At 37.5% G+C, this 21,057-nt stretch overlaps 1 protein-coding gene across 1 annotated transcript in view; it reads left to right on the top strand.

The window, feature by feature from the left end:
- The window catches only part of RGS7BP (regulator of G protein signaling 7 binding protein), a 33,534-nt gene extending 23,819 nt beyond the window's left edge, over nt 1–9,715 (top strand). Inside the window, exons 3-5 of the mRNA XM_069879875.1 lie at nt 4,659–4,806; nt 6,235–6,305; nt 8,713–9,715. Coding sequence (XP_069735976.1) covers nt 4,659–4,806; nt 6,235–6,305; nt 8,713–8,804 — 311 coding nt within the window. The 3' untranslated portion in view covers nt 8,805–9,715. The remainder of the gene's footprint in view (nt 1–4,658; nt 4,807–6,234; nt 6,306–8,712) is intronic.
- The last annotated feature ends 11,342 nt before the right edge of the window (nt 9,716–21,057 follow it).

Here is a 21,057-nt window from a genome sequence, read left to right as displayed (position 1 = left end):
TTTTATGTACATCACAAAAGTCCACTGTTGAAAATACATAATGATTGCAAAGTTCAACATTCAGAAAGTTTCCCAAGAACACAACAAAACATGGCCAAATAGCCTTAATTCAGGCTTATTGTAGTTACTAATTTTTTAGATACCTGATCATACATTTTATTGCTTTTATTTTGCGCAATCCCAAGAGTCCTGGCTAGCTAAGAGACATGTAAATGTTTCCTTGGGCATCCATCTTTCTTTTTTCCTAATTGTTCGGTGTAACTTGTTGAAAGAGAACCATACATACATGGAGAGTAATTTCCTGCTGTTAGTTATTACATACAGCTCAACTTATTTTAGTGGAGTGTGAATATCTGTGGGAAAAAGTGTGTCCAGGATACATTATATTCCCATAATCTTGCAGTTTCTTGGATAAAATAATTGCAAAGTCTTACTTTTTCCCAGTGGCTTTTTTTCTAAATGTTGTGTTTATCATTAATAATTTCTCAGAATAAGATGCAAAATACTTTAATCCTTTTAACCTACATATTCTTTGTTCTTACCGCAAGCCTGTTTGGAAGCCCTGAAAAAGTTACAGTTCAGTGACTGTAGAGATGTGTGGCCCCATCAGATTTTCATAAACACAGTTGAGAGCAGAAGGGTACCAGCAGTAACCAGTCTCGTAGGCATCCAAATTCTTAGTTAAAAATAGAGAAGAATTTACTCTTATTAGAAAATCATGTGTGCATACTATGGATAGAAAACATTAGTCTTGTGTAGTGAAAATTCACACTAAACATTCCTGCATTGTTAGTACTTCAGAATGATACCAAGTCACCCATAACTGTCATGTACCACACGAGAAGTGCATAGCATGATTGTTTTTTTCCTTGTGTGTTTTGTGATATTTCCTTAGAATAGTACCGAAAAACTCATGATAGCTTACGTGACAGATGACAAAAATAAGCCTTCAGTTCAGAGAAGGGATTTTGGGGTTTTTTGCTTGGTTAAATTGCATACTATTTAGTTTTTAAGGAGAAAAGAAAGATTGTTTAACACATGTGCTACCATCTCAGCTTTCTATTTAAAGATTGATAGATTTGTGTAATTACTTAGCCGTATTACTTAACACAAAGAGGTGTAAGATGTGAGAGAGAAGAGAAGCACAGAAGTGCACTGAAAGATCCAGAGAGTCACCCATTCTTATGTGGTTGCTGTGAAGAGGGCAAAATTGATAGAACATAAACAGACATGGAAGAATTAAAACACAACATTACTAATAATAATATATCCAGTGAGACAATCTCATGAGTTCTCCACGTCCTAAGTGTAAGTCAGGAATGAAGTTCATTGGGCTGTTAGCTGTATTTGTCACATTTCTTTTTTTCATTCCTATGTGATTCTTTCCTGTTCCCCTTCTATGTTCTCCTATTCATTTATTTTACCTGTGATCTATAGCTTGTGTGTTTATCCTTAAACACTATGTTAGAAATGTGATAAAAATTCTGACTTCTTTTTGAGAGAGGGATTGTTTCAGCTTTGTAAAATGTTGTTATTCCCTCATACATCTTACCCATAAATCTGTAGTGAAATCTAACTACCCCTGAGGGACCTATAATAGATTAATTAAGTATGCTTTTCTGGGAAGTAGGTGGTGACTAAGGGTAGGTGCATAGGGTAGCATGACAGCAGCAAACACAGAAGCGATAAGAAGCAGAACAGGCAAGCCACATAAAGCACAGTGATCATGGATGTCATATGTAGCCTTACCAAAATTATCATTTTTTACCCTCTTACTTATCCTACTCAAGTTTGATCTTCAGCATTATTTATTTCAATTAATTTCATTTCATACCAAAAGCATTTTATGCGTCATAGAGTAAGAAAAATAAAAGCTGAATTAGAGGCTAGAAGATGAAGAACGCGTCATGCTTTATATTAAAATGTCATGGAAAAAAGATCCTCTATCTAGTCAACTGGCAAGCACAGCAATTGTATGTGGATATCTCTGAAAATACTGTATGCATTATCAACCAGTGAAAGTCTTTCCACTGACTAAATTGAAAGCAAAAATTTAGGGCTCATATCCCTATTTAATAATAGTAATACAAGAGATATCCTTACCGCCAGTAGAAGGGTGACATTAAAGAGGTTTTGTTTCTCTACAGGCTGTGCTATATAGTAGAAATGCTAAGCCTGTCTTATGCACATTATTCAAGCAAAGTCTTTATTATTAGCTGACTCTTAACTGTTTTCAAGTGATTGAGCAGGTGCTCCGAAATTCAAGAAAGGCTTAAAATATCTTTCCTAATATAACAATGGCTGATGAAGAGCTTTTTTTCAGTTTAAAAGAAATCCATGGCATTCATTCTGCTAAATCTGCAAGAGCCTGCCTTTGTGCTAACAAAAAGAATGTGACAGTCTCAGTGCTTCTCTTCTCAAGATGCAAAAAAAAGAACCTTTTCTGTTATTTTGTCTAGTGTTGTTATTGCTTCCATTGAAACACTTTCACATCCCTGAAGGATGCTTCTATAGGCAGAGTTGTTCTTGGCAGCATGTAACCGAAGGTCAGATCAGAGTTCCAACATAATACTTCAAAATAATGGGAGAATTAGTTAATAGCCCATTCCAGCAGTAACACCTTGTGATATCAGTGGCAAATTAGATGGTGTTCCTGGGAGAACTCTATTCTACAAAGAAGTGGTAAGTGAGATACTGGTAGCAGTATGTTGTGTTATGGGCTTCTTGTAATGGGAAAAATAATGAGTAAGAACGCTTGCAGGAATGAACAATTACAATTATACTATATAAACAATCTTGAAGTAACAGCATAAGCTGCAGCTAGAAGAATTTGAAAGTTACATTTACAAGGTAATACGAAGTAAAACACACAGTCTGGGAAGTAGGCTTGAATCAATATAATAGCTTGTTACCACCAGAAAGATCTTGATCCCTTCCCCTCCATCTCCCCTCCCTTATTATGCCTTTACTTCCTTCTTTTGACTGCTTCTGGCCATGTGATTATCCTGCTTCCGCGGTGCCTGCTCTGGAACATGCAGGTGTCTTTACTGAGCTGACTCAAAACCACTGCAACATCAGAAAACTTGACATTTTTCTTTTTATTGGAATTAATCTTCTACTGTTTGGTTAAAGTGGCTCACAGAACGATCTGACAAAGTATAAGTTAGCAGTGGATGCCAAAGTAAGCAGCAGAGAATGGACACGGGACATAATCCTTTTATCATTCTTTTGTAGATTATAAACTTGTAATGTCAGATCATGCAACCTCTTGGAATCATAATTAAGATTACCAGGAGGGCGAATCAGGGAAAAGGGCTTTCTACTGACTTTAGAGAGTAATTTAGAGAGTAATGAAAGCATTGAGTATCTTCTGTAGTATAAGTAATGTCTAATTTGACATTCAGACAAGTAGCAAAGAATCTCTTTTTTTTTCAACAAAGGACTAATTTGCCAGAATACAACAGCTTAGCAAACCTGCCACAAAAGAACTTATTGAGATCCAGGAATTTCTAGTTTTGAAAACGAAGGTTACAAGCCTGATAGCAGGGATACTTATTTGTGATGCAGAAGAGCAACCTTGGTCTCTGTTTTGCCAGAAAAATGGTCTAAATGACCACTACTCTGTTGGCTGTTCTCATTCCTCCTGTTCTTTGTCAAACCTTATAGGAGCTACTCAAGTTTGTCCTAATGTGAAAATCTTTCAAACTGCAAAATTTGTGAGATGAGAAAACATTTCCTATTAAACCACTGGGTTAAACATTGACATTTTTTCTCTATTTTTAGAAAGTTTTGTTTCTTTCTGAAATTGTTTATTCAGTTTCATAAGAGAACTCAGAGCAAGTGGGAAACTTTAACTTCGCAATAACGTGGTTGGGACACACTTGAATTTCAGATTTCTCATTTAAATGCATTTGGTGCTAGGACTGTGCCTGCCACTACAGAGAAGGAATAATATCAGACAGTCCACAGGAGATTTGCAAGGATATCAAAAAATCTCACCAGTACTTTAACTCTCTTGCATGCTCAACTATCGTGGTCCACGTTCTTTATCCTGTTCTCCCTCTGACAAAATCCCTGCCAGATCTGTCATGAAGCCCCCATTAAATTTCAACACTGCATTTCATTTTCATATAATGAACATGAATTGGGCAAGTATAAGCATGGAAATTCAGAATATTAACATGTATTGGGCTGTGGCACGTTTGTCTTTTGTTTTCCTTTAGAATTGCTGTAATACTAGGAGACGTAGATTGCAATATTCTTCAGTGTCAGCAGTTTTGAAGTTGCTCTCAGAATGTATACTGTAGCTTCCTTACTTATTTGTTCTGTTTTGTCCTCCGAGTCTTATTTTGTGTCACATGTGAGCTGAAGTTAGCTTAAACACCTTTGTGATACCATGTAGAATGCTAAGCTCTACACATGCCTGCACTGAACTTTTCTTAGTTTTGTTTTGTAGGAGTAACATATAGCAGCACTGTGATTAGCAGGTTGGTGTGGCCTGCTCTCATTCTGAACAGTTCTTATTCAGTTTGCATTTACCACTCTCTCTCATTTATACTCGTGTGCAAGATCAAGGTCAAAACATCAATGATAAAATCTGAGTATGCATTTTAATTAATAAATAATGGGGCTGTGTGGTTTATTTAAATATTTTAAAGGAAAAGAATCTTGTGCCCCAGCCAAGATCCTAGATACTAAAGTGGAACAGAGTTCTGAAGTACCTATTTTAGAAGACACATCATCATCGCCAACATATCTTCAGCAGCATTTATGGCAAGTTTCCACAGATATTGACAACACTGAAAGGTATGTGCAGCATTTAATTCCTAAATCAAATTTCCTGTGGGGTCTATTTACTCTTTTCCAATTAGGCAACCAATGTTCCTGCTATTAAAGGGTTAGTAAATTAAATAACGTGCTACATTTCTGTTACATTTAATATATCTAAGACCAAGTCCTAAAAGAAGGGCAGAAAGAAGTGACATTCTTAACTAGGCTAATCACCAGAGAGTAATTATCAAAAATAAAGGGTTGTAAATGGTGTTGCTAGTGGTCCAGGTTCTCTAAAGGAGGCAGATTTTGTCTCTTCTTGAGTGGATTCTGATTTTGTACCTGAAATCTGCTGCCCTGGTTTTCTGCGTTCATAAACAGAAAGCGTAGAATCCAGTTCATGTCAATTGTTTCTGCCCATAGTTATGAATATGAAGTCTTAGGAGGGGAAGAGAAAATCATCCATGAGTTTGTCAAAGTGGACTTGTCTTACCCCCTTAACTAGGCAGCGGGAAGACAAAAATGCGACACTTCAGTAGTGAGTAATCCTTATGGCCAACATTTCCTTGCTGAAAGTGCCTATTTGATGGCTTTGTATATACTGCTGAGATTTTCATGGTTACCACATTATTTACGTAAAATGAATCATAGAATGATATAGATTGGAGGGGACTTTGAAAAAGTAACTTGGAGAAAAAAAATAAGCAATTTCTTACTAGTCATACTGCTTCATTTCTAAGAACTGTTTTATGTAGGTGCATAAGGCAAGACCATGTTGTTTTAAATCTTGAAAGCCTTAAGGAGTTACAAGCCTGCACACAAAATTGCTAGTCTGCCATCTATCTGAATACAACAGGAACCTTTTTGCAACTTCTGGACTCTCAAAACATATCAGAATGTAACTTGATTTGTGGGATGATATTTTGTTGTCATATTTTCTGTGTCATAGAAAATTTCCTGCCAGAGTCTTCCTAAGAGGTGTAAGAGTGACAGCCCTGTTCCTAATATTTTCATTTATTGTCCTGGGAACTTAAGTGTCATGGATCAGCTACACGTATTACAATTTCCGTCTTAACAATGAAATGCTTTTACAGCACAAGCCACAAAATGCTGATAAAGGGATATTAAGCTGACAGCAGTACTAGTTTGTGCTAATTTTAAGGCATATTGTATATTCTGCCACTATGATCACATTGTGCCCACCAACTAGAATATTAAATGCCAGAATTATAAATTTGGACTAGATGTGACTAGTTAACGTCAGACTGGTTTAAAAGTGCTCCCTTATTAAACCTACTACCTTTTATTTTGGTATGCATCTTCTGATAAATGTATGTGAGCCAAAGTCTTGCCCAATAGATTTTTGCTCTATTCTTTCAGCATACAAAACTAAAACTGTTATCCACTCTCCATTCAGTCTTCAACTACTATTCTGTGTACCTCTTCCAATTTTTATTTCCACAGGGATATGAAAGAAATGAAAAACCTTTTAAGCAAACTCAGGGAGACTATGCCTTTGCCACTGAAAAATCAAGGTAGGTTTTGCATGTTCTTAATGTAAGGAAAATCAAGATAATTAAAGGGTTTTCCTTCCATTACATTAAAAAAAAACCTAGGATTTTTTTGTAATAGAAGTTGCAAAAAGAGAGATCTGGGTTAGGTCTCTCCCCTACTGACTCAGTGGAGTCAGAGTTTAGTATACAAACTTTGGCCCATCAAGTTTCGTGTGAGGTATTCTGGAATTTTATAGAGAAAATATTATTTTATAGATGAAATACTAGACTTTTCCTGGTGACATGAAGGCAGCAGCACAACTAAATTCCCTGTGTCAGGAGACTTACTTTTTCAAGGTTAATGAAGGTGTAAATTGCACAGACTGTTAAGGTCTGATAGGTGGGGTTTGTCTTACCCCTGCAAGGCTTGTAGCTTCTGTGACCTGACACTGACCCTATGCATAGGAGAGTTCTGCCATGAGCCTGCTAACAGCCTGATTTTCCCCTTCTAGTTATGAGGCACCCTATATAAAGGCATAGAGATTAGAATCTGTCATATGCATCTGTTTACTAATGGTGCTCCATTTTGTGCACCAGTAGTGTTACATATTCCACAGCTATAGGCACTCTCTCTTCATGTGAACAACAGTAAAAAGATAATAATCTAACTTTTGATTTCTTCTTGATAATGTGTATTTCCTAAATGCTTTGTAGTCTTTGCACAGTGGCAGCTGAAAAAGTATGCCTAGTGTGTCCTGGATCTGATCCCAAGTAACTAAGCAGTCTAGCATTCATCATAACGTAGTAGGAGATGAATATAGGACAGATTAATTCATTATACAGTTCAGAGTTTATGGCGGGATGGCTTGGAGGAAAACTGTGTGAAAGGAGAAGGGAAATTGCTTGTGATGCATAATCACAGGGACTGGAAAAATGCCGTAAAGTCTGTGCCTAGCCTAGAAGAAAGGAGTGTGGTAGAAATAAGGAGGAAAAAGACAAATGATGGGGATATAAAATATATAGAAACTTGAATTCAGAACAAAGATGAATGTTTACAGAATTCTTCTCTGCTGTCTAATGTCTACGCTGTCCTTCAACACTGGCCAAAAAAGCACCGATTACCTGTGCAGTAGGGTGGAAAACAGGTTAGCTCTTTTAAAAACTCTGAGACATGCTCCAGGATTAGGTAATCATAATGGGTTTTTGGAGCTTTGACAGACTCCAACTGTGATCGTGATTTACAGATGACCACCAGGAATGGATGCCTCAGAAATGGACAGTAATTATTCATGTAACCTTTAAAATTTTTTTAATATTTCTAGACCTTTAATTAATTAAAGCTATACAACAGTGTAAGTAAATAGAACAAACAAGCAACATTAATATATGGACTGTAATTTTGATATGTGTATGAATTACAAGTACTGTTTAGGAGAATAATTATGAGATGAATGAGTGCCATTGAACAAGCTGATCTTTACAAGACCCAATGCTGCTTTCAATAAATGAGTGTTTTACCATTGATTTCAGTGACATGAGAACAGAATTAATGTTGCAAGCCCTCAAACCTTTACGTAATGTTACTTACTGTTCACAGACGTGTGGTTTTTTATATGGAATTCTTTTAAGTGACAGAAGGAAAGTAACTATGCTAAGGAATTTAATTGGTGTGCTTTGTAAGCTTGAGTCACAATACTAAATGATCTCTTACCTAACTTCTTACAGTTAAGTACTTGTATTAAAGTAGTATCTAGAGCCTACAATCAGAGCTGGGTCCCTGATGTATCTAGTAGGAGAACATAGTGAGGCATAGCTTTTAGCCTGAAATCGTGCTTAAAGGTGGCTCAAATTCAAAGCGAATTCTAAAGATTTTTTGAGATAGCTCACTGACAGTGCATGAGTTAATGTAAATATACATTCTGTATGAATTTGAAAGGAATTAATGTTAAAGGTAGGAAGGTAGCTAGAAACAGAGTAAGCATATTGTGCTAACTTTCCCTGACAAGTGCTTTTTTTCCTTGATGTGCCAAGGTGTTCCAATATTGCATTTTTAAATGGGAATTCTCACTGATGTGCACAAATGGTCATCCAACAAAGGGGGCTTTTTATGGTTAAATTAATTTAGAATCAACACTTCCAAACTTGCATGTCTGCAAGATGTCAAGCTACTTATCTTTAGGTTTTATTTGGGACCCTAGCATTATTCATTCTTCAGGAATATAGTGGCTTAGATCTCTGAGTACTTGGGTTTTGTCACTGAACTGGTGTTCTTCTTGCCAAAATTTCTATTGCGTTATCATGGAGATTCTGATAATTTGGACTGCAAGACTCTTACATACAAAATTGATATTATTAGTTGCTCTATGTCTAGAACAATGTGATCTGTTACTTGATTTGTGTATGTGCATGTATACATACTTGTGTAAAAATGTGGGTTTTTTCATCACAGATGATAGCAGCCTCCTAAACTTGACTCCATATCCACTGGTAAGAAGACGGAAGCGAAGATTCTTTGGACTGTGTTGTCTTGTCTCAAGTTAGAAGTACAGAAGCACCAAGAAGATCATAGCTTTGCTTAAATCACTGTTATTTGACCACTGAAAAGATGAACATTGCTACTCTTGATTATAAAGTACATTTTCTACACTAGCCTAATCCTTTCTCTTCTGCTCCATCCCCCTTTTCAAAATACAAGTTTTAATAGTTTAAAGTTATGGTGTTCAAAACCCAGCTGTAGAATAGCATAACTAAGAATGTTTTTAAAACTTTTTAAAATATGTTTTGCATGCTTACTTTCAACCACGCAGAGAAAAGACACATGAGCTATAGTTAATGGATACTTTTAAAGGTTTTTTTTTTATTGTTTGAACTGCAGCTAAAAGTTTGTGCATAGTACAGTACTCTTATTAGTATCATATTAAAATACTTGATCATATTTTAACAAACTTTAAACATAGAAAACTATTTAACAGCAAAACTATTAAAGTTTTAAAACATTTAAACAATATTGTAACAGAATTTGCACCAATTCTCCAGTTGCTTTTTGTGCTCTTGTTCATATTTAGTCTTCCACTATATTTCAATTTAAAAGCTTCATAGAATAATGTCTTAATTTATGATACACAAACCATACATGAAAATACTCAGAACTTGTAAATACAGAAAAATCATAATATCTGTGGACTGTGAAATGCATAGAAGCAACAGATGTCCTTTTAAGCTAATAGTATCTCCACACGCTTTTGGAAAAAATAAATACTCTGTTGAAAGAAGACATAATAAAATAAACAGTATAAAACTCAGCACCAACCCATTTTGTTTCCAATAGAATTCAAAGCATGGTGTCAATATCACTAAGTATTAACTCTTACAGGGCATGCTGGAATTATATCAGAATGTAAGATATTATACATTTTACATTGTTAATAAAGTTTTTTTTTATTTAAATTAAATGTTGCCTTGTTTCTAGTTATGTTGCTCAGATAGGGGTTTTTTTGCTAATTTTGTTGCCAGAGTGCTACATAATCTTTTGATAATTTTTCCATCTCAAGAATTACGTTTACAAAGACAGATAAAAAGTTATGATTAATATATAAATGCTAAAATTACAGATAGAAGCAGCGATAGATACTAATAGGTCAGAGTCACATACTGATATTTCAGGGTGGTAGGCAAGACAACTAAAGGTATGCTAGACTGCATTGATATGAAACTCGAAACAAGCTGTAACTACCTTATAGATCAGGTCACCATACCCTTCTAGTCAGTAAAAAAAGGAAGATGACTATGAGCCTTTCTGCCGTTCCACCACAACCTAGCATGTCAACAGGAACAAATTTCCTTCTTGCTGTCTAAGGGTTTAGTGATGTGTAAGGAGGTGTCATTTCATTATTACAGGAAACACCTGTACAGTTAATATCTTTTTTTTTTTCTTAGTAGGATATTGGTATCCTCCCCAAAGCAGTTTGTTAGGGATAGCTATTCATTGAACTGTATCTGGTGCCTGCGAGGTTTGAGCTGACTGATTTTTCTACCAAGTTTTTATGCTGGAATGCTGTTTGCTAAAAAGGGGAAGAAACAACCACATTATCAGGAATATTACTATACTAACTATAATAAACACCAAAAATTCAGATTTAATTCCCAAGAAGAGAAGGCAGATGTTTTTCTTCCTGAAGACACACAACTCTCCTGGTTTAGGCATTCGCGTAACTGAGCTTCCAGCGTTTCTCTGTAATTATACTTTTCATTTCATTCAGGTAAAACAGTGTGTTAAAGTTTCCAGATTGGACTGGACAGTTTTCACATTTCACTCAGACAGAAAATGAATTTTTAAATAATCAGGCTACCAAATAAATATTTTAAATGCATTGAGGACAAATAAATCTAAAATGCTGTCATATAAATTGTCTGTTTCCATATTCCTTTCTTCCATACTGAAAGAAGGGTAACACTGTGCCCAGTTTTGAAAAGGGTAGAAAAGATGACCCTGAGAACTACTGACCTATCAGCCTCACCTCTGTGCCTGGGAATATCATGGAACAGATCCTCCTAGAAGCTGTGCTAAAGCACGTGGAGGACAGGGTTGTGATTAGAGGCACCCAGCACGGCTTCACCAGGGGCAAGTCCTGCCCGACCAACCTAGTGACTTTCTCTGATGGGGAAACCACAGCAGTGGACATGGGAAAACCAGCAGATGTGATCTATCTGGACTTACGCAAAGCCTCTGACACTGTCCCCCACAACATCCTCCTCTCTAAATTGGAGAGATGAGGATTTGATGGGTGGACAGTATGGTGGATAAGAAACTGATTGGATGGTTGTATTCAGAGAGTAGTGGTCAATGGCTCAATGTCCAGATGGAGATCTGTGACAAATGATGTCCCTTGGGGATCTGTACTGGGACTGGTGCTGTTTAATCTGTTAATTGATGACATAGACGGCAAGATTGAGTGCCCCCTCAGCAAGTTTGCAGATGACACCAAACTGAGAGGTGCACTTGTCACACCGGAAGGACGGGATGTCATCCAGAGGGACCTGGACAAGCTGGAGAAGTGGGGCTGTGAGAACCTCATGAGGTTCAATGAGGCCAAGTGCAAGGTCCTACACCTCGGTGGGCGCAATCTGCGATTTCAGTACAGGATAGGGGATGACGTGATTGAGAGCAGCCCTGCAGAGAAGGACGTGGAGTTGCTGGTCAGTGAGAAGCTTGACATGAGCCAGCAATTTGCTCTGACAGCCCAAAAGGCCAACTGTATCCTGGGCTGCATCAAAAGAAGCGTGGCCAGCAGGTTGAAGGAGGTGATTCTGCCCCTCTGTTCCTCTCTTGTGAGACCTCATCTGGAGCATTGTGTCCTGTTCTGGAGTCCTCAACATAAGAAGGATATGGAGCTGTTGGAACAGGCCCAGAGGAGGGCTACAAAGATGATCTGAGGGCTCAAGCGCCTCTGCTAAACAAGGACAGGCTGAGAGAGTTGGGCTTGTTCAGCCTGGAGAAGAGAAGGCTCCAAGGCGATCTTACAGTGACCTTCCAGTACCTGAAGACGGCTACAAGAAACCAGTGGAGGGACTGTTTACAAGGGCATGTAGTGGCAGGACGAGGGGCAATAGGTATAAACTGGAGAGGGGCAAATTCAGACTAGACATAAGGATGAAATTCTTCATCATGAGAGTGGTGATGCCCTGGCACAGGTTCAAGGCCAGGTTGCATGGGGCATTGGGCAACCTGATCTGGTGGGACGTGTCCCTGCCCATGGCAGTGGGGTTGGAACTAGATGATCTTTTAAGGTCCCTTCCAGCCCAAACTATTCTATGACTCTATGATAAGGAAAACTAATTCCATCTGAGGGATGCATTAATAAATTCTTCAGCACCAAAAAAAGATAACTGCAATGTCTCTTTAATATTTCAGGTCACAAACTGTTCTTCAGCATACACAGCATTTAATATGAGGAGATCCTTACCTACTTATGAAGCTGTGTGCTTGTGAGCACAAATGCATTTTGAAGAAAAATGGATTCAAAGTCCACGGCAGGACATTTTTTCAGAGTTAATTCTTTGACGTTTACCCCATATCTCTTATGAACAATCTCCTCATTAATCACAGCCTAGTTTTCCATAATAAGTAGTTAAAGAATGCCCAAAAGAGGGCAGCACTGGCATATTTTCATTAAAAGTCTATGAACAAATAGATTTGTGCTGTGACTCCCTCTGCAGAGATACAACAGGTTTTGCAACTGTCTGAATTTTGGAAAAGCAATGCCTGATGTCTAATGGCTTTTTAAAAATATTGTTGTTGCATTTTGAGCTAAAGCAGAATCTGTTTTCTGACCAGCTATGTCTCATCTAAGCAACTTCATTTTCTGAGAGTTAACTGCATGTTTTTTGGACTGTGTTCTCTCTAGAAGTGATAACATGGGGCATTGGTATGCAGAAAGGCCAGTGTGTATACTTATTCCTATGGTAATCAAAGTCATCCTCAAGCTGGTCAAGGGCCACAAGTCAAAGATGAAAAAGGGTCACACCTGCAGGGAGGGATAGACAGGACAGGTGATGCCAAACTGACCAACAGAGTCATTCCATCCCATATACACCATGCTTGGTATAAAACTGAGATATCCTTGGGATATACTTCTACAGCCAATGTCCAGTGAGGACCTCATTCGTCTGTTTGTCCCCAGTACCAGATCTGTGCATTCCTGCATCTGGTTCCTGACCTCAGGTCCATCCTAGCCTTGGACACTTTCCCTTGTGTCTACCCTGCAGCATTTTTGGTGACATATAGTCATCACAGGGTGAAGGTGCGATTTCATAGATTGTACGTATTTTATTACTTTCTTCTTATTTTATTATTATATCATTAAAACTCTAGTTTTGGTTTCCAACACACAAAGTTTTTCTCATTTCCCTTTCCATGGGAATTGGGAAGAAGGGAATTGGGATTCCAACGGCTCAGTTTTACCTGCCAAAATTGGCCAGGCTGGGGCTAAACTGTGACAATTATCTGGGAAGATGATCTGTAATTACAATTAACCAATTAACATTGGTTCAGCACGCGTTAAAAAGAGACTGATACTATTTTGTTAGTCCTGTAGACACTAATACCAAAAAGCAGTGTATTAACACCAGACTGAATATGCAGCAGTGATATGAGAGAGAAAGAGAGAACCAAATTTCACACATGCAAACTGTGTTAATTCTTTTTATATTAGTACACACGCAGAAATTGCTGTGCCAGGTCACTGTGCTGTCTTTTTCTAACAACTACTGTTAAAGGAAGATGAAGCACTAAGTGTGTCTAGTGCAGTACTTGCCCACAAATCATCACATGTAATTCAATGTGCCAAGTTACATGGTAGCTCATATCTGTTTTTCTTGTATCTATTGCAATGGAATATACATTAGTGAGACAAATGCATACATGTTAATTAATTATGCCATGTTGCTGACATAGTCATACCTCATTACAATAAGCTGCACAACTTTAGCACATTCTGTGATAGAAACAGTTTTACATATTCTGTCTGTAAAGTCCTGTTTATTTGCACTGTTTTAAAGTGTACAGTAATATGTACATCCTTGTGCCTTTTGCTGTTCTGGAAACTTAAGTTATGTCTCTTCTTCCTGAACTACAGGCCACTAAAATGTCAGTCATTTTGAAGCCTTTCCATACTTCTAGCCAATTTTCCAGCCTCTCTCAAACCCCTTGTACTTTCTATATCTTTTACTAATCCTAATGGACACAAGCTTTAATTCCCAAGCTTTATGGCCACTTCAGGGTTGTTAGTGATCAAGGAGGAAGGGAATGTCCTCCAGTTGCCTTTTAATAGATAATAGCCCTCAACCAAGGCCTGACAAGTACCTGAACTGAAAGGCGTTAAGAGATAAATTGTCTTAGTTGGGAATGCAGAGGATTATCTTTCAATAAAATTTGAAAGGAAATGAAATATTTTTTAAGTACCAGAACATCATGTAGGATAAATGTTAATGATACTACTGTATTTTGGTTTAATGGAATAGGACAATTTGGGGTGAAAGTTAAAGATTTCCCACTATAAAACGATACACTAATCACTTAGTATTTAGAACAATTCTTTTATTTGTTTATTTCCCAGGTATTACAAAAAAGTTAACTTTACATTAATAAATGCCTGAATGCATAGAAACAAACAGTTCAGGGAAAATGCTGAGGAAAACTGCACCAGCCTTTCTAAACCCTTCAAGGGGTTTGAATAATTTTGTTGAAAATAGTTAAAGGCACCACAACTCATAAGTACTGGTGCTACCAAGTATATCAAATTCCACTTTTTTACTAAGACTTTGTGCAGCTCTGGCTTTTCAGAACAAAACCAAATTATTCACAACCACCATTCACTTTTTGTACCTGTCTTCTTTACACAGATATTTCATGGCGTAAAAAGTACCTTCTAAAAGTCAATTATGTTTGTACAATGTAAAGTGTAAGGATTTCAGAGCAGAAGCAAGTTAAGTGCATGTGGAAATAGGCAGGAAATACATATTGTAGTTTGCATGTTATTTTATGCAATATATAAAATTTAGCATGCAATATCTGCATGTTAATTTATGCAATACATAGAAGGTTGTTCCTCTGACCTAATAACTATTCATCCTGTATCAAGCTCACTTGGAATGAGATATAGTATAAAGACATTAATTTTTCAATGCCAGGTAAATATATAACTAGAAATGAAAGGATTTCCAGGAGTTTAAAGAGCTCTTTAGACTGTGGTAATGCTAGGACTGCTATAAGATGTTTATTACATAGCTCAAAATTTTCTTTGAAGCAGAGCTAGAGACTACACAGGTGTGAGGACAAAAAATCAGCAGGAATACAGTAAACTAAATACAAATTAAGATAAGATTAAAATGTTAGAGAACACAACAAACATAATGGAACTTTTTTTGTTGAGCGCAGTGTTGGGTTGACCTTGCCTGGCTGCCAGGTGCCCATCAAACCGCTCTATCAGTCCCCCTCCTCAGCTGGACAGGGAGAGATAAATACAATGAAAGGCTACTGGGTTGTTATATGGAGAGGTAGATCACTTAAATATACAAGCGTTTACTGATATTAATAATTCATGAAAAATGTTGGGATGATATGGAAGTGCCTATGCCTGGGATCTTGGAATATGAAGACAGATGGAATCCCAGCCATAGAATCATAGAATGGTGTGTGGTGGAAGGGACCTTAAAGATCATCCAGTGCCAACACCTCTGCTGCGGGCAGGGACACCTCCCACTAGACCAGGCTGCTCAAGGTCCCATCCAATCTGGCCTTGAACACCTCCAGGGATGGGGCAGCCACAGCGTCCCAGGGCAGCCTGTGCCAGGGCGTCACCACCCTCATTGTGAAGAATTTCCTCCTTATGTCTAACGTTGATATTCCCCCTTCCTTGTAAGAAGTCCCTCCCAGCTTTCTCGTAGCCCCCTTCAGGTACTGGAAAGCTGTTATAAGAGCTCCCCAGAGCCTTCTCCAGGCTGAATAAGCCCAAATCTCTCAGCCTGTCCTTGTTTAACAGAGGTGCTCCAGCCCTCTGATCATCTTTGTGGCCCTCTTCTGGACCCGTTACAACAGCTCCAAATTCTGCCTATGCTGAGGATTCTGGAACTGAAAACAGTACTCAGGTGGGGTCTCAAGAGAACAGAGTAAAGAGGGAGAATTGCCTCCCTTGACCAGCTGGCCACAGTCTTTTAATGCGTTCCAGGATACAGTTGGCCTTCTGAGCTGTATACACACATTGTGGCTCATGTCAAACTTCTCATCACTCAGCACCCCAAGTCCTTCTCCTCAGGGCTGCTCTCAACCAACATCATCCCCCATCCTGTAATGAAACTGCAGATTGCCCTGTCCCAAGTGTAAGACCTTGCACTTGGCCTTGTTAAACCTCATCAGGTTCTCACAGGCCCACTTCTCCAGCCTGTTCACGTCCCTCTGGATGACATCCTGTCTTTCTAGTGTGACAACTGTACCACTCAGCTTGGTGTCAACTGCAAACTTGCTGAGTGTGCACTCAGTCTTGCTGTCTATGTCATCAATGAAGATACTAAACAGCACTGGTCACCGTACGGACCACTGAGGTTGTCACCTCAGTGACAACCAGTTGTCACAGATCTGTAGACTGGGAAGTAGAGAAAAGGAGAAGAAGCAGCTGGGGAATGTTGGCGAGACTCTTCTGTTGACGTCCTGTGGTTACTCTTCCACCTGAGAGAATAATAGTATGACTCAATTCTTAATGATAAACCAATTCAGTCACCAAGCTGATTTCAACTGATTTACTATCATTAATAGAGCAAGACTGGCTGGTAGGGAACCACTGACAGTTCTGTTTACGTCTACTCAAAATCCAAGCACAGTAAATAGAATGAAAATTCAATGCCCAACTCAAGAACTTCAGCTACCAAAGTAAAACCTGGAGCCTTATGAATAAGTGCCTAAGTGCCTTCTACAATATGCTGATCTTCAAAGCCTGAAATAGAAGATGAGTTGCTTAATCTTATCACTTATATGCACCGACATAAGGAGAGCATAAGACAAATAGGAAGTGATTTATGACTGCAGACTCAGATGCCTGATCAGTCTTCATTTTCAGAATTAAAGTTTTGGTCTGTAGCATCCAAATTTGCCTAAGACACACTCAATTTTATATTTAATGAACTGAATATCTTATGCTTTGATTTTGGACTCGTAGCCACTTCTAATTTTGATCTAATTTGCAAAACAACTGCTAGTGTGTGAATTTCTCTATAGGCAGTACTCAGCGCAGACATTTGATAACTGACTATGCATATCCCAGTCTGCAGCAGATTCTAGATCTTTGTCAAGCTCCAAGCAGGAGTATAGTATTCATCTTTCCTTGTCATGATAGGCAGTGCAATAGCATATTCAATTTTACTGAAACATTTGATTCACTGACCAGGAGAGAAAGCTTGACTCCTTACTAATGTTGCAAGGATCCTAATTATTGAAAGCCAGAATATACTGTTGACGTGAATTTACTATGAAGAGAAAACCACACAAATTTAAGAGCTCAGTTTAATTAATTAATTATTTTTAAAAAACAGACAAACAAACAAACAAACAAACACCACCCACCCCCCCCCCCAAAAAAAACCTCCACAAGCATAACTTTGCCCTCTCTTAGTCCTAAATCTTCTGGTCTGAATAGAACAACTACTCAAATTGGTGTCAATCAGTGATTTGTAAGTGTTCCTGTGAAATACAAACACTGCTGCCTTTCAGAAATGGAAGGAGAGCTGTCACAGGTAGATGATTGTAGGGCCTAATTACCTAATCTGTCCTCCTGTTCCAAGTGGCTTTTTCAAGCTGAGTCCTGAAAACCTTGAAAGTTGGAAATTCCACAGCTTCCCTGTACAACCTGCCTTAGTGCTGCTTTTATTTCCTGCTGAAAAATTATGAAATACAATGGATTTCTAAAGTTGTATTCTCTCGAGAACTAGTACATTATTATTCTATACTTTGAATCTCCTTATCAGTTCTTGTGAAAAAAACCCCAGCCATATTCTCTTCTTCCAGTGCAAGTCGATGGTAGTAGGTAGGCACAATACAGAAAAAATCTCCAGATTTGTTAGTAAATTATACTATATTCCTTATTGCTGGTATTTTATTTTTATACTAAAATTTAAACAGTTCTACCTATGACTGAAGGAAGGACTTTCCACTTGACTTTCATATAACTTCCAAAAGAAGACAGCTGAATATCAGAGAATTAAGAGGTAATTCTGAATAAAGTTCCTACTAATTCTTTATTTTTTTGGTAATTTCGAAGGAAGGCTACCATATGATTGCCTATAGCTGAAATATTTTAACATGTCCTACTAAAAAGACTACAGAAATCATGTCTACTGATTATTTGTTCAATATTTCTGTTCCTAGTGGAAAAGGTATTGCAACATTTGATATAGATGCTGGTTGGTGTGGCAAAGAACGGTCTTCTGCCATTTGAGTATTTCTGTGTTCTAGAACTCCAGGATTTTTATGCATTCTCTATAAAGATTTTCTGTTCTAGCATTTTTTTGTTCCAATCAATACAACCAGCTTGACACAGAATTTGGCTAGTTCTTTTGGTTTAAAAAAAAACCAACCCCAAACACATGTAATATGATGCATCGTCTTTGATATCTGGGATCAGATCTTCTTTTGCATAGAACAGAAACAATTCAGGTGTGATACTCTTTTTTTCACCCAGCAGGGATCACATCACTGTTCCACCAGAGAAGGTTTGGAACTAGAAATTTCACCTGCTGTTATTATTCAGTCAGCAGTTTCATACATTGTCTTAAAATGTTTCTCACACGTGTTATCTGAAGCCTACTTCAGACAGTTTGTCTAAAAGAATAATTGCTTTCCCTGTAACGCTTGTTGTTGAATGTTAGTAAAATTGTTGAATGTTAGTAAAAAAACCAGTGGTTTACAAGCATAAATATCCCCAGACTCCTTGCATAAGATCAAGTCAAGAGTTTAACCCATTCCTTTCTAAACCTAGTATTGAAAACAAAAGCCTGTGCAGTGAATTTCATATACCATGGAGTCCCATCTACCCATATTTCTTACATATATGGAAAAGGAAAACTTCGCCTTAACTTTGCACTAGCTTTTACAAGTTTAGGGGGGCTATTGTTGTATTGCTGACTCCTATTTTTTCTTTTTTTTTTTAAATTCCAGAATTAATATTTGTTAATGTAAATTTTTTACAAAATATTTTGATCAAATATTTAATTTTGAGCTTTTTTCCTAAGCAAGTAGAATTAATCTTCAAATCACAGAAAATGCATGCTTTTCAGATTTATATGTCAACTGTTTTGAAATAGATTCTTTCCCAGCAAATAGAAGAAAAGAGAGATAGTAGTGAAAAGAGCGATAAAGAGAGAGAAACATGAGGGATGAAACAGCTGTAAAGCATTGCTTGGTGTTGTCCATTGGAATGCATGCAGTTCAGCATCAGGTAAGGCATAATAGTCTCATTGTGAACTGACTCTATATTTTTCCTGCAAACTAGAGCAGTAAAACTTTTTTCATTTAAAACATAGTTGCTTCTACCACCACAATTATTTCCTTTAGCTTCGTAAGCTTGAGAACTTGTCCACAGTTCGTTTGGCTGAAGAAACAGCTGGGTTTTATGGACTTGGCTGAACTTCCTGTAGTGGGACAAAGGACTGACAATAGAGGAAAATGAGTAATTACTAGGAATTTAAAAAAACACTACAAGCATAAAGCATAACTTAAACTAGTATTTCTGTTGTATTTGAAAGTCTTGCAACTCCCTTCTCAGATCTGGGCTGGATACTAAATAATCTGTGATCGAATATTTTTAAATAGACGTACATATAAAAAACGGTCGCTGAATTTGATCAGCTGGTCTTGTGTGCATTGTTTTAGGATCATCTGCCTTCAATTTTAAATGACTGTAGTGGAGTTGTTCTCAAAACTAGCTATAAGCTGGGGAGGGTTAAAATGAGTAGGAGTTCTATATAGATAAACATAGTAATTTGCAAACTGTAACTTCAGAGTATATTTGCACACTACTGTTAGAGCAGTTTGGAATAGAGGATCCATAAACGTGTTTTATAACCTACTAAGCTCTAAACTGCACTGGGATGAAAGGATGCTAAGGCAATATTCATACAATGTTATTACACAACACGTTTCTTACAGCTCAACTTAATTCTTTGTTGAAATTCTCTGATGTTCAAAATTCTGGCAGGGTATTTTATGAACTACATTAAAGCCTCAGGAATATTTATATACAATACAGATAAATAAGGATTAATCATTCTTTTCCATTGTATACTTTCTTAGTGGGGCAAATATTTCTTACACAGAAAACTGTAAACAATAGTAACATTTTGAATTTGAATTTAAAGTAGAGTTTAAATTAACTCTACTAAATAGCCTGTTTCTATTACAGACTTCTTGTTTTAGGAGAATATTTGCATTTCTAGACTAACGTTTCTCTCTGATGCTCTTTCTCAAATAATTTATCATTATTTTAATACAAAAAATATATCATATTCTTGACAGAAAAGCATTTTCCTGTACTGGATCATCATTGGTTTAGACTGCTTCTATCTTTTCCATCCTTGTACTTGCACTTCTCCAATTCCTTTGGCTCCTTGGTTCTTGTACCTCTTCCGTAACTGTTTATTTTCTGCTACAATCACCTCACTTAATACTCTCCTTTATCCCCTAAATTTGTCTCTATACAGATTTTTTTTTCTTCTGCTACCTGGGAAAAAAACACTGAAGAAAACACCAGGTATCTACTTTGCATCTTGGTGCCTAGTAAGAGGTTGATTTTCATCTCAGAGCTAGAGTAAGGCACATGGAGGTTGTTGACTCTTCACTATTCTATGCATTTGGCACAGCCTTGCCTTAGTTTCTTCTCTTCATCTCACCCCATACAATACTCGTGTATTATTTTTTTCTTTCTGAAAACAGGCATTTCATTCTGCAACAAAGGTAAGCCGATGGGGAATGACATACCTTGTTTGTACTGGCATTACCTTCATATTGTCAGATCTTTGGCACTTGTTGCATGGCATGCACACAATCAATATCTTGGACCTGTGCAACAGCAGCAGTCACACCAGATATTGTCCTTCAAAGTGTGATTCATGAAAACTGGATCTAATAACAATTGATAGGAATGAAGAAAGAGCTGAGTCTTAATACTAGAAGTCTTGGTTTTTTACCTAAACCTGCTGAATGTCGTATCTTTTTCTGGAACCAGAGCAGGCATCATGGTTCAGGCCGAGT

The sequence above is a fragment of the Phaenicophaeus curvirostris genome, chromosome Z (assembly GCF_032191515.1).
Source record: "Phaenicophaeus curvirostris isolate KB17595 chromosome Z, BPBGC_Pcur_1.0, whole genome shotgun sequence".
Taxonomy (NCBI): Eukaryota; Metazoa; Chordata; class Aves; order Cuculiformes; family Cuculidae; genus Phaenicophaeus; species Phaenicophaeus curvirostris.
Note: the sequence above shows the minus strand (reverse complement) of the source record. Positions and strands in the feature narration are given on the sequence as shown.